Raw genomic sequence first — 24,360 nt, 5'->3', positions numbered from 1 at the left:
CCCCCCCTCCATCCTGCAAGGTCCCAGGGGGATTCTGAGCTTGCAGCCTCTGAATTTCTTACAGGCAGAAAATCAGAAATTAGGCTTCTGGAGACACAGGATTATACCCTTTGTATGGGCTGAAGAGGTGACTGGCCTGTCCCTGCAGCCAGCCCTGGGAGCACGCGTGTGAGTGGCTGGGTGTCCCAGGAAGCACAGCACTGCGTGCTGGGCTTAGCAGTTGCAGCCAGTGGAGAGGCTTTGGACCAGCTACCATACGAGAATCCTCTTGGAGCTGCAACACACAAGTCCCTCAGGATACAAATGACTGGAGGTGGGACTTTCATTTTGGTTTCCCCAGGTGGTTCCTGGGTAAGATAACTGCTGCAGGTCTGCTGGACCTGGTGCCCACTGGTTCCTAAGGGATGCTGCTGGCAGGAATGTGGCTGCTGTCATGGATACGGCTAAAAACTGTCTTCTGATCTTCAGTTTCACAAATGTGATTGTGGAATTGAAGGGCTTTTAATGTGGAGTAAAAGCTTTCTTTTCCTACACAACAGAGGGCTTACCTTGCTGTGGAAAAGCAAAACTTTGTGTCTTGAGATGGAGAGAACATGAGCTCTTTCCTGCTTTTTGCCCTGGCTTGCACCTTCCCTCAATCTTTGTAAGCCTGCACCATCTGCAGGGACTTCCCGGAGTGATGCTGTGTTAGGCTCCCTGCGCAGGCAGGGACAGCAGGAGGGCTCGGGCACAAGCTTGTGCCTGCCCTTAGGGAGTCTCACTGGGAGCGGGAGGGCGGCTAAGAGCCAGAGGGCTGAGGTCTGATCTGGGACAATAGCGGGCAGGGAAGAGCTGAATCCCATTTTGAGCTTTCCTTGTGTTTCCCCCTGCCTGCTGCTATTTGCTGCCTGCAATTGCAGGCTGATACGGATCTCCTGACTCGTGAGGTGCCTCTGTGAGAGAGACCTGAAGATGCTCTGCTAGCACAGCGAGGCCGAGCAAGCCACCGCTGAGCAGCGACAGTGACAGAGGCAGCGAGCCGTAAGGTGGTTGCTCTGGCAGGTGGCTGGCTCTGCAGGTGTCGGGGCAGGGAGAGCCGGGTACGAGGAGCCGGCAATCAATAATGCAAAGAGGCAGTCACATGCCCTTGCTGGCTGTCACAGGATTCCTCTCTCCCCGGAGTCTGGTTACTTCCAGAGATCAAGTTCCAGCCTCTCGGCTGGTGAATTATTAAACTTCAGCAGTGCTCCATTCCCTTTGTACCGTGTCTGTGTCTTCCTGCCGCCCTTCCTTACCAGTGACGGGCTCTTTCCATCCAGCCGCTGTGCAGAAGCAGAGTCCTCTGGGCCAGTACAGCATCTTGTGCTCTCCTCCTTCGCTCCTTGTTTCTCTGCGGGAGAGGGAAAAGGCTCCAGATATGGACTTGTCCTACAGAACCACCATCTCCATCTACAAGGTGAGTGCCAGCACCGAAGGTTGCTCCTGTCTGCCTAGAGGAGACGTGCGGTGGGGAGGAGAAGAGCTGTTTTCTGCCAAAGGCTCCCTTGGGTGGGCAGCTGAGGGCTGGATCTGTCCCTGGGCTGAACTGTAGCAGCTCCTGTGGGCTCTGGGCTGTGTTTGAGAGTAGATGGCAGGAGGGGAGTGTGGTGTGGGTCTTAAGGCAGATCTGGGAAGGAGTTGGGCCACCAGGGTGGTTTGGGGAAAATGAAGGGTGACACACCTTTGTTCCTGGTAGGAAGGAGGAGTTCAGTCGGTTGTTTTCCCCCTTGCTGGAAAGAGCAGTCTGATCTCACAGACGCTTCCCTACACGCATTGATGCTGCACCAAGGGGGTGAGGGCTGGGAGACAGAGGAACTGCTTATTCCAGCCTCTGGTCTTCTCTGCTGTGGGCAATAAACACCTTCGCTAAGCACAGCAGGTAAGAGCAGAGTGGCTGGCCTGAAGCAGCCCGTGTTTTCTCTTACTAAGCTTCTGAGGCTGGCAGTGCACCGTATCCTGGCCAGGAAAAAGTTGTGTTCGTGCCTGGATAATAATAAGTGGTGGCCCTCACCCTGGCTGGCTCAGGGGTGAGGGAAAAGGCTGCTCAGATCCCCTTGCAGTTACTTCCTTGTCTACAGCGTGGGTGTGGGGCCTGGGGAGAAAGTCATCTTCAGGCAACCGCTTGGCTCTGCAGTGGGCTAACTCGCCCTCTGGCATTGCTCCTCTCCTGGCTGCCTGGAGAGGACTTGGGGCAGCTGAAGGTCCGAGTCCCAGCTACCTCCGGTGCAGGGAGCCGACTTTGTGCGTGGCTGCCAGCGTCACGGCTGGGGGAGCTCTCTGGGTCCCTGTTGCACCCAGCTGAACCACAGCAGGAGGGCATCGACCTGCTGAGGTCTCTGGGCCGTGAGGAAGACTGGTGCTAACGTGCTTCTGCCTGGCCACAGAGTATCCTGGAGCAGTTCAACCCCGCGCTGGAGAACCTGGTGTACCTCGGGAACAACTACCTGCGTGCTTTCCACGGTGAGTGGGGTCCTGCAGAGCCAGGGCTCCAGACCATGCTGCTGCATCTGTCCTGGGCGTTCACTGTGCCATCACCCAGAACAAGGTTGCTGGTACCCATCCCCTCGCTGACATGTCCTGAGCTGCTCTTAAGCCCTCTTCTGCTCCAGGACCCACTGCTGTTATTAGGCACAGATGGGAAGAGATGGGGTACCCTTGCCCACAGGTGATGTACCGGGGGGTGGCTGTCCTGCATACTGCTTGCTGGGGCTGGTGATGGTGGGAAGGCAGGTCAGATCCTCACCTCCCTTCTCCTCTCTTCACAGCATTATCCAAAGCTGCTGAAGTGTATTTTAAGGCGATAGAGAAGATTGGGGAGCAAGCGCTGCAGAGCTCCACCTCACACATGCTGGGTAAGCCTCTCCACTCACCATCCTCTTTCCTGTGATGAACCACAGTTACATTTTTTTGGACCCTTCCCCTTAGCTGGTCCCTTTCCAGGTACTGCGGGAAGGAATACAGCTCCTCTAAATGGTGTCTCACAGTGCCAGGCCCTGTCCAGGTGGTGAGAGTCAAATTTATTGTGTACCCTTGAATATCCCTCAAGGCCCCAGCACTCTGCCCTGTATCTCTCTGAGATCAGTGACTGAGCTCAGCTCCTGGGATGGACCTTCAGCAATGGACCGCTCACGGAAACAAATGCTTGCTGAGGCATCCTACTCTGAGAGCTGAAGTTTTCATCTTGGAGGAACCAGTTTCCTCCTCCTCGCAGGTGTGAGGGAAATGCTGGAATGTATGGACTGACAGCTGATGGGATGGTGTCCTCCTGAGCCTGCAGCCAGCTGAAATGGCAGCTTGGAGCTGAGGGGCTTACGCTCAGCAGTGCAAATTGTTCTGCAGCCTGATGACAGCTGCTGAAAATATGTTCAGGGAACTGCTCTACTGCTAAACGTTTTAGTAAAAAGCTTCCAGCAGATGTGTCCCTTCTGCAGACTCCTATCATCATCTGCACCACCCAGCTAGCTCCTCTGCTCCCTGCTGTCAGTCTCTTCCTTTCCTGGTTTTGTAATACCAACCCTGGCGAAGCGGGACCATGCACAGCATCGGCAGCAGGTGCTGTAGCTGCCTTCCTGTAGGACAGCCAGAGCCACGCACTGCAGCTGGGGTGGCACTGGAGTTACAAATGGGGCCTGCAGGGGCTGTGGCGGAGCAGAGACCCAGCACCCAGAGCCCATGGCAGAGCCGAGGCTGCTGGTGGGCACCTGGGGCTGGAGCAGAGCACTGGTCTGGCAGCTTCCTGGGCTGGAGCAACCCTGCATTGGCAGTGCCTGAGGAGTGGTGGTGGAGCTGAGCCCTGGGGAGGAAGGCTGCTAGCCTCTCTCAGGGTGCAGAGAGCAGCGCTCTGCGATATCTGTTGGACTTTCACACCTGTATATCATCAGCTTGAGCTGCACACTGTGGTCTGCCTCCTTGGGCACACAAGGAAACGGCCACAGGATTTTTCCACCATCTCCTGTCTCTTTCCCTGAAGGTGAAATCCTGATGCAGATGTCTGACACACAGAGACTCCTGAGCTCTGATCTGGAAGTTGTGGTGAGTGGTTTTCCTGAGCGCTGGTGCAGGCGGGGAATAAAGGGGCTTCCTTAACCACAGCTTGCCAGCGTTTGCCCAGCTTGCCCTGTCTCCTGCCCTCTCACATGCCTGCTGGCAGGTGCCTGCTTCCTTGCTATCCCTGCTGCATGTGACAGAGGTGTGTTACAGAGCTGGCGTGCCCGCAGCCTGGCTGGTGTTCAATGTTTGGTGTCGCTGGTGGACTGTTACCACCTCTTCACAAGTGCAGTGGGAAGTGTGCAGTAGACTGAGCAATGCCTGGCTCGGAACACATGGCAAGGCCATCCTCTCTTTTCCTGGGTGGCAGTGGTGGGACAGGAGTGGAGGGGCTGATAACCCTTCCAGATACTGCTGTTTGTGCCCATGCCAGAGCTTGAGGGATAATGGTCAGGTGGCTGCTGAGTGCCAATCCCCAAGCTGCAGGGCTGCTCCACGGTAGCCCTGATGTGTCCATTTCTGGCTTCTGTATGGGGTCCAGGTGGCAAGAGTTACCAGCTCTGCAGGTTTTATGAGCCACTCCTCACCACAGTGCATGTAACACCCCGTATGGTGAAGGGACAAGGGTGATGGCTCCTTTGCCTCTTCCAGGCTCAGACCTTCCATGTGGACCTGCTGCAGCACATGGAGAAGAACACTAAAATGGACGTGCAGTTCATCAGTGTGAGTGATGAGCTCCCTTCTCCTCCTCAGCCCTCCTTGTTTCCCTCTCCCCTCCACCCAGGGGCTTTGCTTGAGCATCTGGTGTGTTTCCTTGACTTTCTGCAGAAGGAGTTAGGGGGGGCTTATCTTCCTCTCCTTCATGGACCAACACCCACACACCCCCTCGTTTGGCTGACGATGGAGAGCTAAAGAGGGAAGGCAACTGTTTTTTGTGCAGTGGGACTTGCCAAATGCTTCAACTGGGCTAAGAGGCTAGGCATCCCAAAAGCAGAATTCCCAGCTTCTCCAAACCACAGCTTCTGCATGGGTGTGGGTCCTGTGCTGCTGTGGCCCAGCTGGCCATGCTGGTGGGTAGTGTCACAGAGGGAGACAGAGGCCTGGGCTCCCAATGCTGGGGGAGCTGGGTGCCAGTTCTTGCTCCTGAGATCTTGAGGTTCATCAGCACTATGGGGCCCTTTGAAATGAAGAGCAAGGTAAAGAAAGACTTTATAAGAGGTCCAGGTGAAGTCTGATTTCAGGGGTACTCAGATGTTCAGTCACTCATCAGAGCAGGACCCTTGCTGTATCACGGTGTGTCTCTGGTTCCTTATCAAGCCTGGTTTCTCCCTGGCAGGAGAGCCAGAAGCAGTATGAGCTGGAGTACCAGCGCAGAGCCACCAACCTGGATAAGTGCATGGCAGAGCTGTGGAGAATGGAGAGGGCCCGTGATAAAAACGTCCGGGAGATGAAGGTGAGCAGTGATTGTGGGAAGGGGAGCTGGAAAAAGAACTGGATGATTTCTCTGGAGCCAAGGCTTGATTTCTCAGCAACCTCGTCCTTCCTTAAAAGCCAAGGGATTGACACTGACGTTCAAGAGACAGCAGGCTTATCTGGAAAGGAGGAAACTCCTTTTCCTCAGGGTGCTGCAGGCCTGTGATGCTCACTCCTGCCAAGACCTTTCCTCATGCAGCAAGCCTCAGTGTGCAAGGTTTAATCCCTGGCATTCCGCTTTAGCTCCTCTGTGCTGCTCCAGCACTGCAAGCGGACTGGGAAGCTCGTAGACGTGACGACTTGTTTCAACCCTCCCCCTGCCGTGTATGAGCCCCTTCTTCTGAACTTATGCTGATGCCTTCCTCACTCTTTCCTTTGTGTTTCAGGAGAATGTGATGCGACTGTGCTCAGAGATGCAGGTGTTTGTCTCTGAGAGCCAGAGGGAGGCTGAGCTGGAGGAGAAACGTCGCTACCGCTTCCTGGCTGAAAAGCATCAGATGCTCTACAATACTCTCCTCCAGTTTTACAGCAGGGTATGGCCCTGGCGTGCTGGGGGGCAGAGCTGGGGGAGCAGGCAGCATGGCTGGAGGAGAAGCGTGCAGGAGGATGGAGCCAGGGCCAAGATGCCCCTTGGGTGAAGGCAACGTCTGTGCATGGACTGGGCAGGAAAATCTATTTCATTTCTTGCTGGTCGTACTAAGTACAGGCTGGCTGTACTAAGCTAGGAGAGCATGGCTGGGGCTGAGGATGGTGCTGACATGGGGGTTAGTTGGGTGTGTGCGTGATGGGAGAGGTAAAGGTGATGTAGGCGTGTATAGCAGGGTCTTTGAAACCACAGGGTCTCTGCTGGAGGGTGCCATCCTAGAAATTCGCTCCTGTGGGGCTCTGTTTGGTCATTCCCACAAACCTAATTGTGGGAGCAGCTGGTCCCCAACCTGATGCACATGGCAGCCCTTGGTTCCCTCTGTAGCTGTTCCTGCTTTGTCTGTCACTCCTTCTCTCTCCCCAGGCTCGGGGCATGATCCAGACTAAGGCACCACAGTGGAAGGAGCAGCTGGAGGCCAGCCGCAACCCCTCGAATAGCCACTCACAGGGTCTTCTCGCAGCCTCCCACAGTCAGGGGTATCCATCAGGCCGGCTCACCCCCACCCACCTCGAGATGGTGAGGACCCATGGACAGCCTTCACCTTGTTTGGTGAAACACTGGAGCAGGTTGCCCAGAGAGGTGGTAGATGCCCCATCCCTGGAAACATTCAAGGTCAGGTTGGACAGGGCTCTGAGCAACCTGATGTAGTAGAAGGTGTCCTCCTGCTCATTGCAGGGGGGGGTAGATTAGATGGCCCTTAAAGGTCCCTTCCAACCCAAGCTATTCTATGATTCTGTGGTGGTGAGGCTGCAGCTCCGCCTTTCAGGCTGCAGGGCACGGCCAGTCCTTGGCCAACCTTGGTGGTACTGGCTACCTTGTCCAGCTTCTGTGGCTTTTCCTGGCCAAGATGAAGGGAAGTATGTGTATGGCCTGCAACAGGGGAATGTGCTGGGTTTGCCTTTCTGAGAAGGACTGAGTATCTCTCAGAGCATCTCCTGATTAACACAACCCCTGTGGATATCTGTTCAGCCTCCTTTCCTTCCAACAGCCTCAGAGACCCCTTGAGGACTTTTCTTCTCCCATAACTGGGAGTAGATCCAGCGTCTTCTCTGCAGAGCCTCCAGAAATGAGACTGTCTCCTCAACCAGAGCCCCCCAGGCGGCCACTGCGGAGGACACCATCAGCTAGTATGACATGGGTCTGGGAGCAATGCTGTGGGGACATAGAGGGGTTGGACCTCTCTGGGAACAGGGTTGGGTTTCAGGAGGGGCCACCACTCTATCAGACCACTGGTCCTCAGCCATATTCCAGGGCATGGTGAGAGGACAGTGTGTATGGGAGCTGTGGGGGGCAAGGCTGAATGAAGCAGAGGGGTGAACTCAGGCTTCAAAGCAGGGTCCATCCAGGACAAGGCCAGGCTTCTTGTCTGGCTGTGTGAGGTGGGGAACCCCCAGATGTTCAATTTTCAAGGCTCCTTAAACCATGAGGGCTGGTGCTTACTGGAGTTCCCATTTTGGTAAAGCACCCGCCCTCATGCTACCGGATTTAAATAAAGATACCCAGCCACTTAACCTGATGTCTAGCCTTAAAAATTTCAGCTTGAAGTGTTTAAAAATAAAAGGGGGGGGGGGGGGGGGTCAGGGAGGGAGAAAAAATTACCCAAATAGTTGCTTTAGGTCTTTCCAGCTTCAGTGCTGGGAAGGGGGCCATGAGCCAGGGCATGCAATGTCTATCCTCTAGACCTTTGGCCAAAGAAGAATAGTGCAAAGCAAGTCGTTTTGGCTTGAGTTGATTTTCTCCTGCAAGATGAATGTTTTCCCATGCTTTGCCCATGCTATGCCTTGCTGTCTCCTTGCAGAGGAAGGCTGCCTACTCCTCCTCTAGAGTGATTATTTGACTGGGGAAGCACTGGTCCCTTCAAGGCAGTGTGGGTCTTGCAGGAGGATGCCAGACTCCAGCCAGACCCCTTTGTCCCTGCAGGTTTGCTCCCTACTGGCCGTACCTCCCGTTCAGGTTCCTTTGGTGAGGCCAGCAGCGGCAGCGAAGGCAGGAGGAGGAGCAGCACAGCGAGAGTGCAAGCTATCGTGCCCCACACGACTGGTGTCAACCGGACCCTGCTACGGTTTGACCCCGGGGATGTCATCACGGTGCTGATGCCAGATGCGCAGAACGGCTGGCTGTACGGCAAGCTGGAGGGCTCATCCACGTACGTGACTTTGGTGCTGTAAATTGTCCTGATGCAGGCTTGTTGGGTCTGAGGCTGGGAGGCTTAACCCTGAAATTCTCTCCCTGCTCCCCTCCTGGTGTGGTCTGGGCACTGTGCCTCACCCACCATCTGGGTGGGACATCACCGTATCCTCAGTTGGGGGTTGTGCCTAGCATGGGGGCTCTCCAAGCCAGGGTGATGCGGTGGGGCTGGGCTAGTGCGGATGAGCTGCCTAAGAAAGCACTGGGGGCTTTGGGTAGAAGATCCAGGGATGCAGCGACCCCCTCCTGGCTTGCATGACTGAGTGACTTCTGTCATGAGATCCAGCTCAGGGCCACGAACTGCTGGAGTTACCTGAGAGGCCTGGCATTTCTCAGCTCACACCACAACTGCTGTCACAGCCTCCAGCACAGACATGGCATGGAAACTGCTGCACCCAGCACTTACTGAATTACTCTCCGTGGCACCACCGGTCAAAACCTGTGTGCAAAGCCTGCCCTGTTCCACACGGGACCCCTGCACCGTGCTCTGCAGGGAAGCTCACGCTCAGATGTGAGATGAGCAAGAGCAGTGCCTTTCTTTGCAGGGGTTTCTGGGGTGGAACTGTTTTACCCTGAGGAGAAAGGATTTCCACAGCTTCCTTGTGTTCTGGCCTTGGCTTCCTTGTGATCGTGCTCAGTCAGAGCATCTCTTCCTGGGTTGCACCAGCATTGCTACTGGGAGCGTGGATTTTGCATGGCCTCTGAGAAGAGCGAGTCCTGCTCCAAGGACTGTCTCTCTCCAAGGACAGTCTCGCAGTAACCCCGTGCCCCACCCAGAGGTGAAAGATGTGCAGGAACCCAGTCACACCCAGTGCAGCAGCTTGGTGGATGTGTGGGGTGGGTGTAGATAGGAGTGCTGGACAGCTGGATCCGAAGAACCACAGACTGCGATTGCCTGGTCTCATTTGTGTCTGTGCCCTAGATGCGGCTGGTTCCCTGAAGCTTATGTCAAGCCTCTGGAGGATGCAAGAGAGATGGAGGAGCCAACCACCAGGTAACAGGAGAGTAACTGGCCAGGCAGGAGCTGGAGTGGCTCCTGGTAGGTCACTAACACCAGTGGGGTACTTGTTTGGGATGTGCCCCATGGAAAGCTGCAGTGCTCCCATGCTGGAACATCTGCTGAGAGCCTCACTGTGCCCTGAGATATCACAGGCTTACCCTAGAAGGCTCCCCTGACACGTGCAGTGTCTTCTCAAAGGCACTTGTGACCGGACCAGTCCAAGCCATGTGTATTTTCTCCAGAGACACCCCACAGATACATGTTGCAGCTAGCACCTCTGCTGCTCCCTGTTCCTTGCTCTTTGATTCTCACCCCGCCGTCTTCTGCTCTTGCTCAGGTCCTTCCCACTGCGAAGCAGTCACAGTATGGATGACATCCTGGACCGTCCCAGCACTCCTTCCTCCAGCAATTACTGGCCTGCTGCGGCCCAGCCCAGTTTGCCAAACCCACCTCCCCTCTCAGTGGGTGCCAGCAGTCACCAGACTGGGGTAGCCACGCCAGTCAGTCCTGGCTCCAAGGTGAGTGCAGGAGGAGTGACCAGTGCGTGTGTGTGGAGTGGGCCACGTCTGACTTTCGTCTTCCAAGGCACACCTTTTCTGCGTTGGCCTCTTGAGAAAGAAAAACACCTTCCAGATTTTGGTGTGTGGCTTCCCTCCCCGAGCTAAGGTGTCTTGCTAGCACTGGCCTTTCTCACCGAGTCTGTTTGCATGCACCATGTCCTGGTGGCCCCTGCTGGTCAGCCTTGTGTGTGCAGATCCTCCGTGCCTGGCTTCGCTCCCACAAGGAGCTGCTTCTCTGCCCCTGCCCTTCTTATTTCTCTCTTTTTTTTGCTCACCAGGGACCCTTCAGTTCAGTCCTATTCTCCATGACCTCCCAGCCTGATTTCTGGTGGCTCCAGGGCAGCACCTCTTTCTGCTAATAGTAGGACCATGGAGTGATCAGGCTGGGCTGGGTGACCAGCTAACAGAGATGCCATCCTTCTTCTCCCTTCAGAGAATGGAGAGGAGTTTCGTAGGAGTCCTCTTCTAAATTCAAGCAAGGGCTGGCGTAAAGTCCCAGCTGGGGTAGGGGAAAAGCTAGGGGTAAAGGCTGGGGGCACAGCCCTTTTGGAAAGCCTTAGAACAAGTTGTGTCCGGCCCGTGGATTATGGATGGTGTGCTAAGGAAAGCCTCCGCTTAGTCACTGCTCCCAGCTGGGGGGAATTGACCGGTGAGGATGAAGTTGAGGGTAGTTAAAGACAAGGACCGGGGAGAGGGAAGAATGGTGCTGCCTGTGGCATGTTGCTCAGTCTCAGAGGAGGCTGAGAAACTTCATTTCTGGTCACTGCTTGCAAGCCAGCGCAAGGTTGCGAGCAACTGGATGGCTCAAAGGACTGAAAAATGCAACATTTAATGACTCTTTTTTTGCCTTTCATGTCCTCCTTTGTGGTTTCAGGGAACCTCAGGCCGCACGACACACAGGGGAACAGGCTCTGCAGCCTGTCCCCTGCTCTGGGTCACTGGTTTCCATCCGGTCCCAGGGCTAGGGCATAGAGATAGACCTGGGATTGAGCAGTGAAACGCGGAGAGCATTTGGAGTACCATGGCAGAGCAATTGACCCCTCATTAGAAGTTTTGAAAAACTTAGCCTTGCTCTAAACTTATGCCCAAGACATCCTCCAGTTGAGCCAGGAGCAAATGGATGTGTGTTTGATTCCCAGCTGGAACACAGATAGCCACATGTGGCTTTCTTGTCTGACACCAGCTACAGAAACTGGTGTTCTTTAGCAGGCCAGATGTCACTGATTGATCTGTTCACTAGCTACTGGCCAAGAATAAGGGCCACAGGGCCTAGGACCATCTTTCTCCATCGGGTTGGTCCACGTTTAAGCAGTGTGTGGTGTGGGGTAGGTAGCTGCAGCTCCTGAGTTCCCTGTGGATGCAGGAAACATGTGAGGGCACTGATGAGATGGACTCTTTGCCCCAGGATGTGTGGGCAACATGAAGGGGGCATCTCTGGCTGTGCTGGCAGGGTGAAATGTAGCTCAGACTGTCACTGTTTGCTGTGCTCTTCAGACATGACACTTTGGGGATCTGAGCCATCTCCTTTCTTCCCCAAGACAAAGGGATGTGTCCTGGGGGAACAGGAAACCTGTGATGTAGGGACAACCCCCCACCACAGAAATCAGGGTGTTATCTGTAGTGGTAAATCTGTGGCCTTCTGCAAAGCTTGAATGAATAAGTAATCAGAGCCCTGTTAATAGGACTCGGGCTCCTAAATCACTTCAGTGTTTTGTGAAATCTTCCTCCATGTGTGCGGTGTCTCCTGCCCCACTTCTGTCTCTCCGTTCCCCACCCCAGATCGCTCACTGCTGCTTTTCTTTTAACTGCAGAAATCAGGAGTATTTGACCGGCCCCCTGAACTCTTCCCACGGTGAGTGAGGTGTGGAGCTCTGCTCTGGAATCATCAGACAGGGGAGGCATTATTCCAATGCTATTATTATTTAATCTTTTGGATTATCAAATGTGGGAGGAACAGGGAAGTGTCTGGAGGAAAGCAATGCACAACCCACCTCCCAGGACAGGAGGCAGAGCCGGGCCATTCTGGCCTCTGCTGACTGGGAAGGTGCTCTTCTACCTCAGGTAGAAGGTGTAGGACTTGAGCACACCAAGCGTACGGCCAGACCTGCATGCTCCTTCCCATCCATTCCAGAAGAGCCACAATAGAAGCTCACGGCCTGAGCAGGGAGCTACACGATTTGGGCAGCTCTACCTGCTTGGAAAGGGCTGAGGCGTAAGGGACATGGCTTTTAGCTTTGATGAGCCAGGTCTGTGGAGATAAGACTTGCCATAAATCCCTGCTTTCCTTCCCCCTGCAACCGGGTTGGTGTCTCCATGTTTCTGGCCTGGTGCTGTGGCCTCTTTCTGCTCCCTCACCCCTTGCTTGGAGGGTCGGGGGCCACAAGTGTAGAGTGCTACTGCAAGGGACAGCCTTATGCTACTGTCCCTTCTTCATCCTATGAGAGAGGGAGGGTGAGAAGCCCTGAGGAGAGTACCAGGGGAACCACATGGGAACCTGCAGCAGGGTGTGTTAAGGAGGGAGAGAACACACCTAGCAGCCAGCTTTGCCACACTCTCCTCCTGGGCTGGCGAGCAGGACTAAGTAGCCTTTGCTTGGTCAGTGGGACCCCTGCATGGTCTTTGCAGATTTTCCTGATGGTTGCCTGTTTCCTTTCTGCTTCCAGAGGTACCAACCCCTTTGCCACAGTCAAGCTGCGTCCCACAGTCACCAATGACCGCTCAGCACCCATCATCCGATGAAGTGGGGCTGCAGACGGTGGAGAATTTCAGCAGAGAAGGGGGAGGCATAAAAGTGACATGCTGTGACGCCCAGCTGGGCAGCAACCTAGTGCTACCACTCATGAAGTGACCTCTCTTTTCCACTGCCTTACCTCCAGGACATTGGGACCCATCTCACCTGGCTGTCTGGCATACTTAAGCCAGCAGCAGATCCCTGCTGCTCTTTATGGATCACCCCCTGTCCCCCCTCCCCGTGTGATGTTACCGTACTTGCATGGGAGATGTCTGGTGTCACTGGTGCTGGTGGCCGGGAGAGGGGATGCTGCTGGTGTGGGAGGTGGAGGGACAGATGGGTGAGATCATGGAGCACATGGGGCAGAACTAGCAGGATGGCAAAGGTGAAGCTTTGCTAGCCTGGCTGTGAGCAGAGAAGGACTTCTCGCCAAACAGTCCCTTTGGCAGCCATGTCTGTCTGTAGTCCCATCTGCCCCTTCCTTTACCGGGCAGCCTGGGGCAAGGCAGGGGCAGGTGACAGTGCTGTCACTGCCCTGCTCTTTCCCCTGTTGCCCTGTGGAAAAGATTTGTGGTTTGTTTGTTTTTTTAATAAAATGGAGAACGCCACTTCTGTACCCATCCCAGTGGCTGGGACATTGCCTCAGTCAGAGGACACAGTGGGAGGAGGTTGGGGGGTCCCCGCCAGCACTGGGGCTGCGCTGGCTGCTCATGGTCAGTGCCATGCAGTGCCATGGCTCCGGACAGGGCAGGGGCCAGCCCAGGAGGCCACGGTGGACATGCAGGGTACCAGGAGGGTTGTACAACCCACTGTGGACTGTGGGTCCCCCCGGACCCCCTGGCTCTCCTGCTGTTGGAGGCAGCAAGCCCTCGCTTCCTGGCTGCCATGCATGGGCAGGCCTGGTGGCCATCTTCTCCTCACTTGCTGCCGGGCCGTGCACCCCAGGGCACCCCGAGGCTGCTTGGTGTGGGGGGAAAAACGTCCCCTGGATGTGTGGGGGCCCCACCAGCCTGGCCACACCACTGGGGTGACCTGTGTTTGCTGGGGGAGGCCTCGCTGGAGAGGCAGCGTGGGTGAGGGAGGGAGTGCAAGCAATGGCCAGGGCTTTAGCTGATTAGCCTTATTAATAGAAATTAAGCCCTGGCTGCAAGCACTGTAAAGCCCCCATAGGCCCCCGTGCTGCCAGGAGGCTGCGGGGCTTTGGGGGTTTACAGCCCGAGCCTTTCCCTCCCCAAAACTCCACCTGGGGTGAGCCCCAGCCCTGTCCCTGGAAGTAAAATAGGTTCCCCCATGCGTGGCCAGAGACTGGCTCGTCTCCAGTGCCTCCCAGACCCCTTCTGGGTGGCAGCCACTTAGCGGGGTTGTTTCTGGTGGGTTGTTTCTTTTTTTGAGGGTGGGGGGTGGGTGAGGTTAGTGATCTGCCAGGGGTGGGCTGGATCCAGCACTTCAATCCATGGTTGCTGTCGATTCCTTGGGTGGCCCACCTTGCCTTTCTTCTCTGCTGGGCACATGCCCTGCAAAACCATGGCAGTGCTTCTCCATCCTTCTGGCTGGTGGCTGAGGAAGCAGTGTGGGGCTTTGAAAGCAGCCCTTTCCCCTATTTTGTCCCTTACCGAAGCATGGGCCCATGCCCTCATCCTGCACTGCCCCCCTCCCTGGCACCCTCCTTCCTGGCTGGGTCCATCACCATGGCCTCCTGCCTCGGCCCCTCCAAATCTGCCCCCACCAGCCTGCACCATCCTGCTGGGGAAAGGCAAGGAGCTCCTGGGCAGCGGGATTACTGGGGGATTCGGGCCGCGGCAGGCAGCCACCTCCTCCCCATTGGCTGGAAAAGCCTCTTAAAAGTGGAGAAGTGCTTTCTGCCCGCTCAGCACCCACTGGTCTCTGCCGACCTGAAACCATAAGTGGCTGCTGACCCACATCCACGCTGAGTGCCGTGGGGCACTACCTGCACCTGCAGGAAGCGAGGGGGTCCCCTGCACGGGGCATCCCCCCGGACTGGCCACGGGCAGCTTTGCTGGGCAACATTGGAGCTGAGGAAAGCAGGCTGAGAGGTGGATTAGCTCTGTTGTGAGGACATAGTTGCCTGGGAGGAAGGAGTGGAGCACGAGAGACCACTCGAGGGGTGCTGGATTCCTGCAGACATCACCCTGTGCCCAGCTGACGGTGTGCCCACCATGGAGCAAAGAGCCAGCAGGACCATCTAACCAGGTGCCCTCATCCAGAGCTGGGAAGTGTCAGGCAGAGGGACAAGGGGACGCTGCTGACGGATATTCTCAGCCCTTGGCAGTTCAGCCCGTGCTCAGGAGGTCGTCACTTCATTGTGCAGGTGAGTGGCACGGAGGGATGCTTGCATCCTGGCACCAGCTGCCGAGGAGACAGCTCATTCCAGGCCTGCACTTGTTTAATTCTCTAATGAATGATTTCCCAGGGTTTTGTCTGTGGGCTGGGGAGGCTGGTGGCATGAATTGTGGGGCCTTGCATTTAATAAACAAACCCCGCACCTCATCCGGGCTGTGTGGAGGGCAGTAGGAGCCATCCTAGCATTTTTGGGGACCCACCTGGATACAGCTTGCCTGGCACGGTGGGGCTGTGCTGGGCATCGCCAGCACTGGCTGCTCTGTGCTGTGCGTGTGTTCAGGGACTTGCAGCCACGGCTGATCCTACCGTGGCATTCACCCTCCCAGCCGGGGCTGGTGACTTCTGGTGGCAGCACAAATCTTCTCCCGGCGCCCACCTGCAGAGGGCGCTGCAGCAGCGCCCGCTCCGGGCCCACCTGCCAGTGATGCACGGGGAAGGGCAGGTGCTCATGCTGATGAGCTTTTAGGTGCATGTGAACTTACACGTGGTATTTTCACCTGTGAATAAAGCTCCTTAACTGAGGAGAAAAGAATAGCAAGCTGTAGAGTGTGCAAAGGCAAGGGCAGGGTACGTGGTGTGACCACTGTGCGCAGCCATGAGCAGAAGAAGTAGCGTATGTGCCGCGGTGTTAGGAACAGGGCAGCTCTGAACTGCCTGGCTTAGAGCTGGCATAAATGTCCAGCAGAGCAGCACTGTGGCATATTGACCTTGGAGCGTCTCTACAGCTGAGTTCCTCTGGTGTACCTCATCTTTTTCAGACAACATCTAGCTGCAGGCCAGGCTAAAACCCTTTCATGCCTCGCTATACAGTTCTGTAACACCGAGCAAGTCGCTCCTGCAGAGGTATCTATCTAGCTCCAAACTCAAACGGTACCGATGGATATTTGTCTAATGTTCTCTTCAAAATCAGAGTCACTGACAGGTGCTACAGAAATCTCTAAAGAGCATGCCACAGACGGACACATATTTTCTTGCTAGGAAGCTGGAGGGGAGGGGTGGGGAAGATGAATTGCAATGGTTTGATCGGTTCATTTCATTTGTGGTTCAGGACATGATCAAGGAGAGCAAGGCTGGGAAAAGGGCTTAGATAAAAAGGCTCAGAGTGTGTTTGGTGGCAGTCACTCTTACCTGAAGCCCTGTGGTTTCAGGAGCAAGGGTTCCCCTAGGGGGAGAAAGGAAGGATACCTCTGAGGGTGGCTGGTGAATCTTATCCCACCCTTCCCTCCACAGGTCAGCCTTGGCTTGGGCATGTGGCTAAAACCAACTGACCAAGACCATTTTGTGCCTCCTCATGTTGATGCACTGTAGATGCAGGTGCCATGTCCCTTGCTGAGGGGTCTAGAACTGACCTAGTTGTCTTCCTGCAAGTCCCTTCTCCAGCATCCCCCAAACTGCAGTTTCAGACCCCTCTCAGAGCAATTTCCAGCCCTGTTTCCAGCCTTGGCTCTGCATGCTGAACCTCCTGCAGCCTGAGAAAGACCAGCCACTCTCCTTTTCTGCAAGATTCAGGGGTGTCATGGGGTAGGACCGCTTCTTGCCAGGCAAGGGCCTGGCCTGTTATCTGGGCTCTGCCCCAGCTTGTACCATCCGTGCTTTTGCCTAAAGGATTTGCACTTGTTTAATGTGCAGAGTAACAGCAGCGATGGGAATCAGGTCCAGTCATCCCCATTGCTTGGGGGACACAAAGAAGAGGGACTTCCTTGAGAAATGCACCCAGATCCAAAACTCCCAGGTGCTAGCCCTATGTGTCCTGCCCACAGGACCTCGGCAGTCTCCAGCCAGTACGTGACTGCTGGCATTTCCCATGACTGCTGGTGCCAAGGGATGGGGACATTGCCACAATCCCGTCATCCTTCAGCCAAGGGAGCTGGAGAGGAGACAGGCCCCACGTTGGCAGTGTACTGCCAGCAGAATGGTGATAGGGCAAACTGGACCTGACAAAGGCCAGCTCAGGCATGGAAAATGGCCATCCTGCTTTCTAATGCCTTTCTGGTGCTACTTGGGAGCATCTATAATCAAAGTCCAGTGATGGTTTTGCATACAGGTTTGAAAATAAGCCCAGCTGACCAAGAAACTGAGGCTAATGGTGCTGGGAGGGGTATGTCAGAGACGTGGTGCCTAGGGGAGAAATAAGAAAAACATACCTACAGCAGCCAACTGGAGCAAAATTCCTGGGCAGCTTAAGAGTCCCAAGAGCGACTCACAAGACATCCCCTCTAATTCCCTCCTTCTCCCCCCTTAGGCTTTGTTCTGGCCCCTCTGTGTAGGTACAGAGCCCTAATCTCTCTGGCATGCAGATAACCACCGGTTTGCTGTGCTCTCCCCCTTCACCCATTTCCCAAATCTGGCCCCTCACGGCGGGGAAGGGAGGGTGAGGGAGACGGCTGTGTACTGGGGCCTCCCAGAGGAAAGCACAGTGAGCTTAACAGATCTCCTGTCCCTCACTACTGGAGGCTTCTGTAGCAGGGCAGGTCCTGGAGGGCTCCCAGCTGGAGCAGGCCAAGGCAGGAAAGGCTCAAAGGAAGATCCTGGTAGCTGAAAGGGGTTCACGTCGCTGGCTCTCACCTCACACCAGCCTACAGGCAGGCTGGGTATGGAGCAAGCGAAGTGCTGCAGATCCTGATGCCCCACCACATCAGATGCAGCTCCCCAGTCTCAGCTGGGAGCTGTGACCCTGCTTGGCTGCATCTGACCAGGGGTTACGGAGCTGTGGGCTGCCCCCAAGCTCAGGGGGTGATTCCCACCTCTGCTCAGCTGTGGCTTGACCTCACACCCTGAAGCAGTCCTGCCTTGCCTGGCAGAATGAAGGTGCAGCGAGGTGATGTGTTCCCTCAGTGAGGCTTGTGGAGATTGGATATGCTGGACGTGGAGAAAAACCTCATAGTAAATGTTTGCCTGCTCTGCTCTTCTTGCAGCACCTGGAGATTTCTCTCTCTCCCTCTCTCTCTGTTGCCCTACCTCCTTCCTACCTGCCTTTCCCTCCCAGGCTAGACGATGGGGAGACCTGACCCAGAGGAAGGGCAGCTCCCAGCTGCTGTGAAGCCCCCAGATGGTGGCTGGGGCTGGATTGTGCTCTTCGGCTGTTTTGTGATCACTGGCTTCTCCTATGCCTTCCCAAAAGCCGTCAGTGTCTACTTCAAGGAGCTCATGAAAGATTTCCATGTGGGCTACAGTGATACAGCCTGGATCTCCTCCATCATGCTGGCCATGCTTTATGGGACAGGTGATGCTTGGACACACTTCCCCCTCCCTAACTTGTGCCTTCCCCGTTCTGCTATGGGCCCAGACCATGTCCCCATGGGCTCTTCTCATGCTCACTGGTCTGGCCACAAACCAACATGCAGAATACAATTGTCCCACCACTTCCCTTCTAGAATTGTGCTGCATTTCATATCCTCGTTTCCTCTGTCCCAGGAGACCTCAGGGGTCACCCCACCTGCCTCTCAGACAGTTGACATGGGGTTTGCCCTCATTGCTGAAGTGCTGCCCCTATCACACCAAGCCCCTCTTGTTCTCAGGGAACAGGCAACTGAACAGGCAAAGCAGAGGCCTCCACACCACAGCCTCTCCCCCTTGGCCAGGCCAAACAGATGTATGTCTAAGCAGCCAAGTAGTGATTTCCATCACTAGTGTTTCATGTTCCCCAAGTGCAATGCTTGGCCTGACTGCCCCTTCCCAGTTGTCCTGTCTCCTGGTCTACCTATTCGGTCTCCTCTGCTTTCTTCCAGGACCAGTATGCAGCATCATGGTGAACCAGTTTGGTTGCCGGCCTGTGATGCTCATCGGTGGGCTGCTAGCTTCCTCTGGGATGATCCTGGCATCTTTTACAACTAATATCATTGAGCTTTATCTGACAGCTGGCGTGCTGACAGGTGAGAGCCCCAGAAGCTGGGGGGGGGATGGGACACGGACTTACCTAGGGAAGAGTCAAGACCGTGTTGTAGCTCCCTTTAGCACTGCCATATCTGGCATGATGCTAGGCATCAGGTCTCCCCTCACCTATTTGTACCTGCTCACAGGAGGCAAGTAGTCAGTGAGATGCATCTGCTGGACCTAAACAGGCAGGGCCTGTGGTTGAGGGGGGAGGGACAGAAGAAAGATAAGTGATGCTCAGTGATCATGGTGACTGGGGTAGCACCAGTATATAGTGATAGGGGAGAAAGGGAAAGTTCCTGGTTAAGGCACAGGTTGTATCTAAACATTGGCCACAGTTACCTAATTCAAATACGTTTCAGGTAGACAGGCTGGTTTAGCCCATCTTCTCTGGGGGCAACCCACCATCACGAAGGAGCAGAGGCTTGTGGAGAATGCATGAATCCCATCACGGGACTTCAGGGCTAGGAAAGTCTGAGGGGAGTTTTCAGTTCGTTGCAAACCATGTCTCATGTTCTTGCACTCCCTGTCTCCCTCCTGGCTCTCATCCCCACATAGGTCTGGGCATGGCGCTGAACTTCCAGCCTTCCCTGATCATGCTGGGCACCTACTTTGACAAGCGTCGGCCTCTTGCCAACGGACTGGCTGCCGCTGGAAGCCCTGTCTTCCTTTCCTCCCTCTCTCCGCTGGGGCAAGTGCTGCTGGAAAAGTTTGGTTGGCGAGGAGGGTTCCTTATCATGGGGGGCCTTCTGCTTAACTGCTGCACTTGTGGGGCAGTCATGAGACCCCTGGATATGGGCATGAAGCGGAAGATGGAGAAAGCTCAGGACAAATACGAAGCCAAGGAGATGCTGCCCATAGGAGGGAAATCAGAGGAGGGAATCAGCACCGCTGATGGAATCAAGAAAGCTAAAAAAGCCAAGAAGAAGCCCAAGAAAGGGAAGAAGCTTCTGGATTTTAGTATCTTTTCCAACCGAGGGTTTATCATTTATACCATTTCAAAGTTCATCCTGGTCTTGGGTCTCTTTGTGCCCCCCATATTGCTGGTCAACTACGCTAAGGACACAGGCGTACCAGACACAGAGGCTGCATTCTTGCTCTCCATCATTGGTTTCATAGACATCTTTGCTCGTCCAGCTTGTGGCATGGTGGCAGGGTTGAAGTGGGTCCGCCCTCACGTGGCATACCTGTTCAGCTTTGCTATGCTCTTCAATGGCTTGACAGACATCTGCAGTGCCAGGGCTAGCAATTACACAGGACTGGTCATCTTCTGCGTCTTTTTTGGCATCTCTTATGGCATGGTGGGTGCACTGCAGTTTGAGGTGCTGATGGCCATTGTTGGCTCCCAGAAGTTCTCCAGTGCCATTGGGCTGGTCCTACTTATCGAGGCTTTTGCTGTGCTCATCGGTCCACCCTCTGCAGGTAGGTACATTGCTGCAAAACACAGGCGATTTGTTTGGCTGCCATTCCACAGCATTGCGGGTACTGGGCATGGGCATGGTACTTGAAGACAAACCCTACTTCTCAACTTTAAATTTCCTCTGGGAGCTGAGATCTGAGGTGAGAGCTTCCCGTCTCACTCCATGCACCACAATGCTCAATGTGAACAGGGGCAGAAGGTGGCAAGTGATACTTCTCCGTCTGCTTTGCTTGGAGACTTACGCAATGGCAGGCATACAGAGCTATCTAGAGTGGCATGACCTCCGGTATCCCTCAGCCCTGAGCAGCGGCACTTCCCTCTCTTTCATGCTGGGATCCAGGCCTCTGCCTTCACTGTTGTGTTGTTGTGCCTACAATGTTGTGTAAAATCACGTTATGGGTAGGGTCAGGCACATGCCTGACCTTTGAGAGTCTTCAGTAGGACAAGGTGAGGGTCTTTCAAGTTCTCCTTGGTGTCCACGGCCTTTAGATTGGTGCTGTGAATAATGACCTCAATTTGTGTTGGCCCCAATCCCAAGGCACAGGCGTTTAGCTGTTGATGAAGTCAAAACAATTGGTAGACCCACCCGAGGCATTTGTTGTTACTTTTTTTTTAAGAGATTTAAACACTCACAGCTTCTCAGTCTAGCCTAGGCCACAGTCCCTGGTAAGTTCCACGCTCCACAAACAGGCTGTTGAATGGGGAGACCCTTTACCCACGAGGTTGGTGTAGATTACTGTTTAGTGTCTGATCAGGTCTGAGAAAGACAAATTATGCCAAGAGCTTATTTCCAAATGAAGTGCAGTTCCCCGCACGTGCAATTTGCGAGGAAGGATCAGGGACAGAACATGGGCAAACCCCTGGGCAGGAATCACTCCATGGCTTCCTGCACTCCCCTCCTTCAGCTGCAACCCGTGGGCTAAAGCCCATCAGTGAAGACTTCTGTGTGAATGATCTTTTCCCCAGCACATACCACCAGTTACGAGCAGAACCCACCCTCAGCAACTCCACCCAGCTCTCAGGTAAAAACTGGTGGCCAAGAGAAGATCCTCTTGATGCTAACATCTTATAAGCTCTGGGGCAGTCAGGAGTCCCAGGCCAGGGAAGGTCAAGGAATATGTGTCCGGGAGGCAGCTGCAGAGACATCACGGGGGGCGAGGGGGATTTAACAGTGCCTTGCTCCAAGGAGCAGGCACACCATGGGTGGTGATGGGGGACAGCCCTCAGCCCTCCTGCCTCAGTTCAGCTGTGCCTTGGTACTGTCCGCGTGCACAATGGGAGGCAGGTGGTGCAGGGAGCCAAGTCATGGTTCCCACCTTCCCCTTAGGGGGAACCTGCTGCTGCAGTTCTCCTCTGGTTCAGGAAGCTTGAGTGTGCTGGCAAACCCAGCGGCTTGGACTTGGGGGAGCAGTGCTTGGCTGGAAGAAGGGGGTTGAACAAAGTAGCTTTGTTTGGTGTAATCCTCCTGAGCTGCTTCCCGTTCCATGGGGCCGAGGGGGTTTGGCACAGGATAAACCACACACGCACGCGTGCATGCACACAGGCTCCTCACTCGCCTTCTGGCTTGGGTGAACAGGGGCACATTCACCTGGGGAGGAATTTACCATCCGGGAGGCACCTCAAGTGTGCCCTGGGGCTGGTTTCAGACCACGCACCATAGCACAGCAGGGACTGGGGGTCACATGTACAACCAGGAGCACGCAGGACCAGGATGAAGCCTCTGGTCACCATGGCTCCATCCTGATTGCAGCAGGGTGGCTGCTCAGGCTCCCCAGCACAAAGGACTGGTAACCCTCCTCCATTGCCAGCCCTGGTGCATTCAGAAGATGCATTGAGAAGATCTCTTTGGCAAAGAAATCATCGGGGTGGGCCAGCCAAAGGGGTTTCTCTGCCAAAGAGATGTCTCTCCTCCCCCTCTGAATGTTTTCCTGACATGATAGCTTAAGAAATGGCAATGCCTCTTAAAATTTTGTTTCTCTTCTGAGACTGGACAAACCAAGTCCTCAGAGGCTTGTCTCACCTTGGCAAGAAGATGGCCCACCATGATGTGAGACCACAACATCAGTGTGTCACAATTATTTAACCTTGCCCAAACAAGGGAAAACACCAACCCCATACCCTTACAGTACTTTCCTTGGTAGTAGAGTGTGGCTTCTGCCCAGTGTGATTTTTAGATGTTCAAGCTTCTTGCTCTTCCCTTTACAAGCAGGTCCTCAGCCACGTGCAGCTGCTGCCCACCTGCACTGGGCTGTCTGTGCAGGAACATACAGGCTGAAGCTAACTGTCTCATTTCTTCTCCAACCATCAGGCCGCTTGGTCGATGCCCTCAAGAACTACGAGGTGATCTTCTACCTGGCGGGCTCAGAGGTGGTGCTATCTGCTCTCTTCCTGGCTATGGCCACCTACTGCTGCCTGAATCGGGGGAAGAAGAAGGAACCTCCTCCAGAGAAGAACCTATCCAGGGCCGGCGGGAGTGACACTGAGGAAGCAGAGTCTGATGTGCAGGAAGCAGAGGAGCACAGCAGCAACAACCACCAGCTGTCCCACAGCACCGACAATGCCGTGGTGGTGGCCAGTGAGGAGGCCAACCATGTGGCTGAGGAGCAGAGTGGGGAGGGAGGTGGGTGTCCCGAGGGGGACGGGGAGGTGTCCGCACAAGATGGCTGCAACGCTGACCAGACGGTGGAGAGGGACAGTTTTTAGCCAAGGCAGAGGAACAAGGATGTATAAAACTGGCCTTGTTTGCATGCGCCTCAGCATGGGATGGTAGGTGGGATATGGGGAAGGGAAGGCTGAGACAAAAGCAGATGTAAGAAGAGGGAGATGTATAAGAATAGCTCATCCTTATATATATATATCCACATACCTACCCAGTGATACAACTACTTGCATACAGCACCCATGCTGGTACAACACAGGCTCAGAGCCACCCAAACACCAAAAAGAAAAAAGAAAAGACAAAAAAAAATCTTCTTTTCCTACTTCCAAATCAGCCCTGGAGATGATGGTCTTTTGAAGAGGCCATCAAGGACTCTCCTTTTCCTTCTGCATTGTCACAATACAGAACACAAACAATTAGAGACTCTTTGTAATCAGATCCTGGTACGCTTTGGTCTGGTGTCAGTGTTTCCTCTGCCCCACTTCCACGGTCGGGGTAATGGCAGACTATCTGGCAGTAGGTTTAAGGGTGGTGTAATTCGTAGCTATCGTCTGGGTCACCTCCAGCTGCGGCCAGCATGGGGGTAGATGCTGCGGTCCCTAACGTACCTCCCTCGGGCACTGCTGGCTGGTGGGACGCCAGCTCTGACCACCTCCATCTGGTACATCTTTTGTAGGAAGTAAAGCTGGGGCAGTGACACGTGGTGCTGCTTTTCCAAGTAGGAAAGTGCTGGGTTAGAGGCTGCTGCTGAGATGCAAGAAGAAGACATCTAAGACAAATGGCATTAGGTGAGCAGCCACGAGACGGAGCCTTGCCGACAGGAATAGCAGCGAGCCAGCTTTAACTAGGCTAAAGTGAGTCCTGTTGACGTGTGAAGGGAACAACTTGGCCCCTACGGGGGTGGGGGTTCCAGGGCAGGTAAATAACTGTGTCCCAAGCAATCATCCACTCAGCAGGAATGGCACCAGATGCATGTGTGTTTTCCTTTTAAATAGAGAAAAACCCCTTATGTAAAGGAATCAGAGGTAAGGCAGAAGGACAAGCCACAGCGCCTGGGTGCCACTAACAAGGGTGCTGGAGCACGTGGTAAGGCAGGCATGACCCCCCTCACCCCCGCTGCAGTGGTGGATTTCTAGATTCAGAGAGGACAACCTTCCCTGGCATGCTTAAACCACCCCTAATCTGCTTTAGGACTGGATCTTTTATAAACACCCCTGGGCAAAGCCCTTCCGGTTTCCTGAACTGCTTCACCTCAGGGGCCCTGGGGGTAACCTGTGACTGTAGTGAGGGATCAAAAAACTAAGCAGAGGTTACGGGGGAGGGGGGCAGGGGGCAGCTCCTGGGGCCATCAAAATAGGTGTTTCATTTCAGACCAGACTAACTACAAATTAATGGGTAATGGCTGAAGTCTGCATGAGCCGTAAAGCCATTTAAACCCAAGCAGG

At 54.7% G+C, this 24,360-nt stretch overlaps 2 protein-coding genes across 3 annotated transcripts; both read left to right on the top strand.

Annotated features, from left to right (window-relative positions):
• Nucleotides 1–1,228: 1,228 nt before the first annotated feature.
• BAIAP2L2 (BAR/IMD domain containing adaptor protein 2 like 2) lies at nucleotides 1,229–13,205 on the top strand. The gene is made up of 14 exons (XM_040594702.1): nucleotides 1,229–1,435; nucleotides 2,403–2,478; nucleotides 2,784–2,870; nucleotides 3,989–4,050; nucleotides 4,657–4,728; nucleotides 5,342–5,458; nucleotides 5,865–6,011; nucleotides 6,488–6,640; nucleotides 7,113–7,251; nucleotides 8,045–8,270; nucleotides 9,234–9,305; nucleotides 9,649–9,829; nucleotides 11,683–11,723; nucleotides 12,535–13,205. Exons 1-14 carry the CDS (start codon nucleotides 1,397–1,399, stop codon nucleotides 12,608–12,610), a joined length of 1,488 nt encoding a protein of 495 aa, XP_040450636.1. The 5' UTR covers nucleotides 1,229–1,396; the 3' UTR covers nucleotides 12,611–13,205.
• A 1,235-nt stretch (nucleotides 13,206–14,440) lies between these two features.
• Nucleotides 14,441–23,361, top strand: SLC16A8 (solute carrier family 16 member 8). 2 transcript variants are annotated; one of them, XM_040594697.1, is made up of 5 exons: nucleotides 14,441–14,931; nucleotides 17,950–18,186; nucleotides 18,692–18,835; nucleotides 19,395–20,258; nucleotides 22,565–23,361. In XM_040594697.1, the coding sequence occupies exons 2-5, from the start codon at nucleotides 17,958–17,960 to the stop codon at nucleotides 22,957–22,959; spliced, it is 1,632 nt and encodes a 543-aa protein (XP_040450631.1). In that variant the 5' UTR covers nucleotides 14,441–14,931; nucleotides 17,950–17,957; the 3' UTR covers nucleotides 22,960–23,361. The 2 variants fall into 2 exon arrangements, with proteins under 2 accessions (XP_040450631.1, XP_040450630.1); XM_040594696.1 differs by having other exon boundaries at nucleotides 14,442–14,931; nucleotides 17,879–18,186.
• Nucleotides 23,362–24,360: the final 999 nt, after the last annotated feature.

This window comes from Falco naumanni, chromosome 5, assembly GCF_017639655.2.
Source record: "Falco naumanni isolate bFalNau1 chromosome 5, bFalNau1.pat, whole genome shotgun sequence".
Classification (NCBI taxonomy): domain Eukaryota; kingdom Metazoa; phylum Chordata; class Aves; order Falconiformes; family Falconidae; genus Falco; species Falco naumanni.
Note: the sequence above shows the minus strand (reverse complement) of the source record. Positions and strands in the feature narration are given on the sequence as shown.

What these genes read in the sequence shown, in the direction of transcription:
- BAIAP2L2 (XM_040594702.1), top strand. Translation starts at nt 1,397, where the DNA reads ATGGACTTGTCCTACAGAACCACCATCTCCATCTACAAG. An exon ending in AAAACGTCCGGGAGATGAAG is followed by an intron (nt 5,459 to 5,864) that starts GTGAGCAGTGAT and finishes TTTGTGTTTCAG; the next exon opens with GAGAATGTGATGCGACTGTG. An exon ending in CCCCCACCCACCTCGAGATG is followed by an intron (nt 6,641 to 7,112) that starts GTGAGGACCCAT and finishes TCCTTCCAACAG; the next exon opens with CCTCAGAGACCCCTTGAGGA.
- SLC16A8 (XM_040594697.1), top strand. Translation starts at nt 17,958, where the DNA reads ATGGGGAGACCTGACCCAGAGGAAGGGCAGCTCCCAGCTGCTGTGAAG. An exon ending in GGCCATGCTTTATGGGACAG is followed by an intron (nt 18,187 to 18,691) that starts GTGATGCTTGGA and finishes GCTTTCTTCCAG; the next exon opens with GACCAGTATGCAGCATCATG. An exon ending in GACAGCTGGCGTGCTGACAG is followed by an intron (nt 18,836 to 19,394) that starts GTGAGAGCCCCA and finishes ATCCCCACATAG; the next exon opens with GTCTGGGCATGGCGCTGAAC.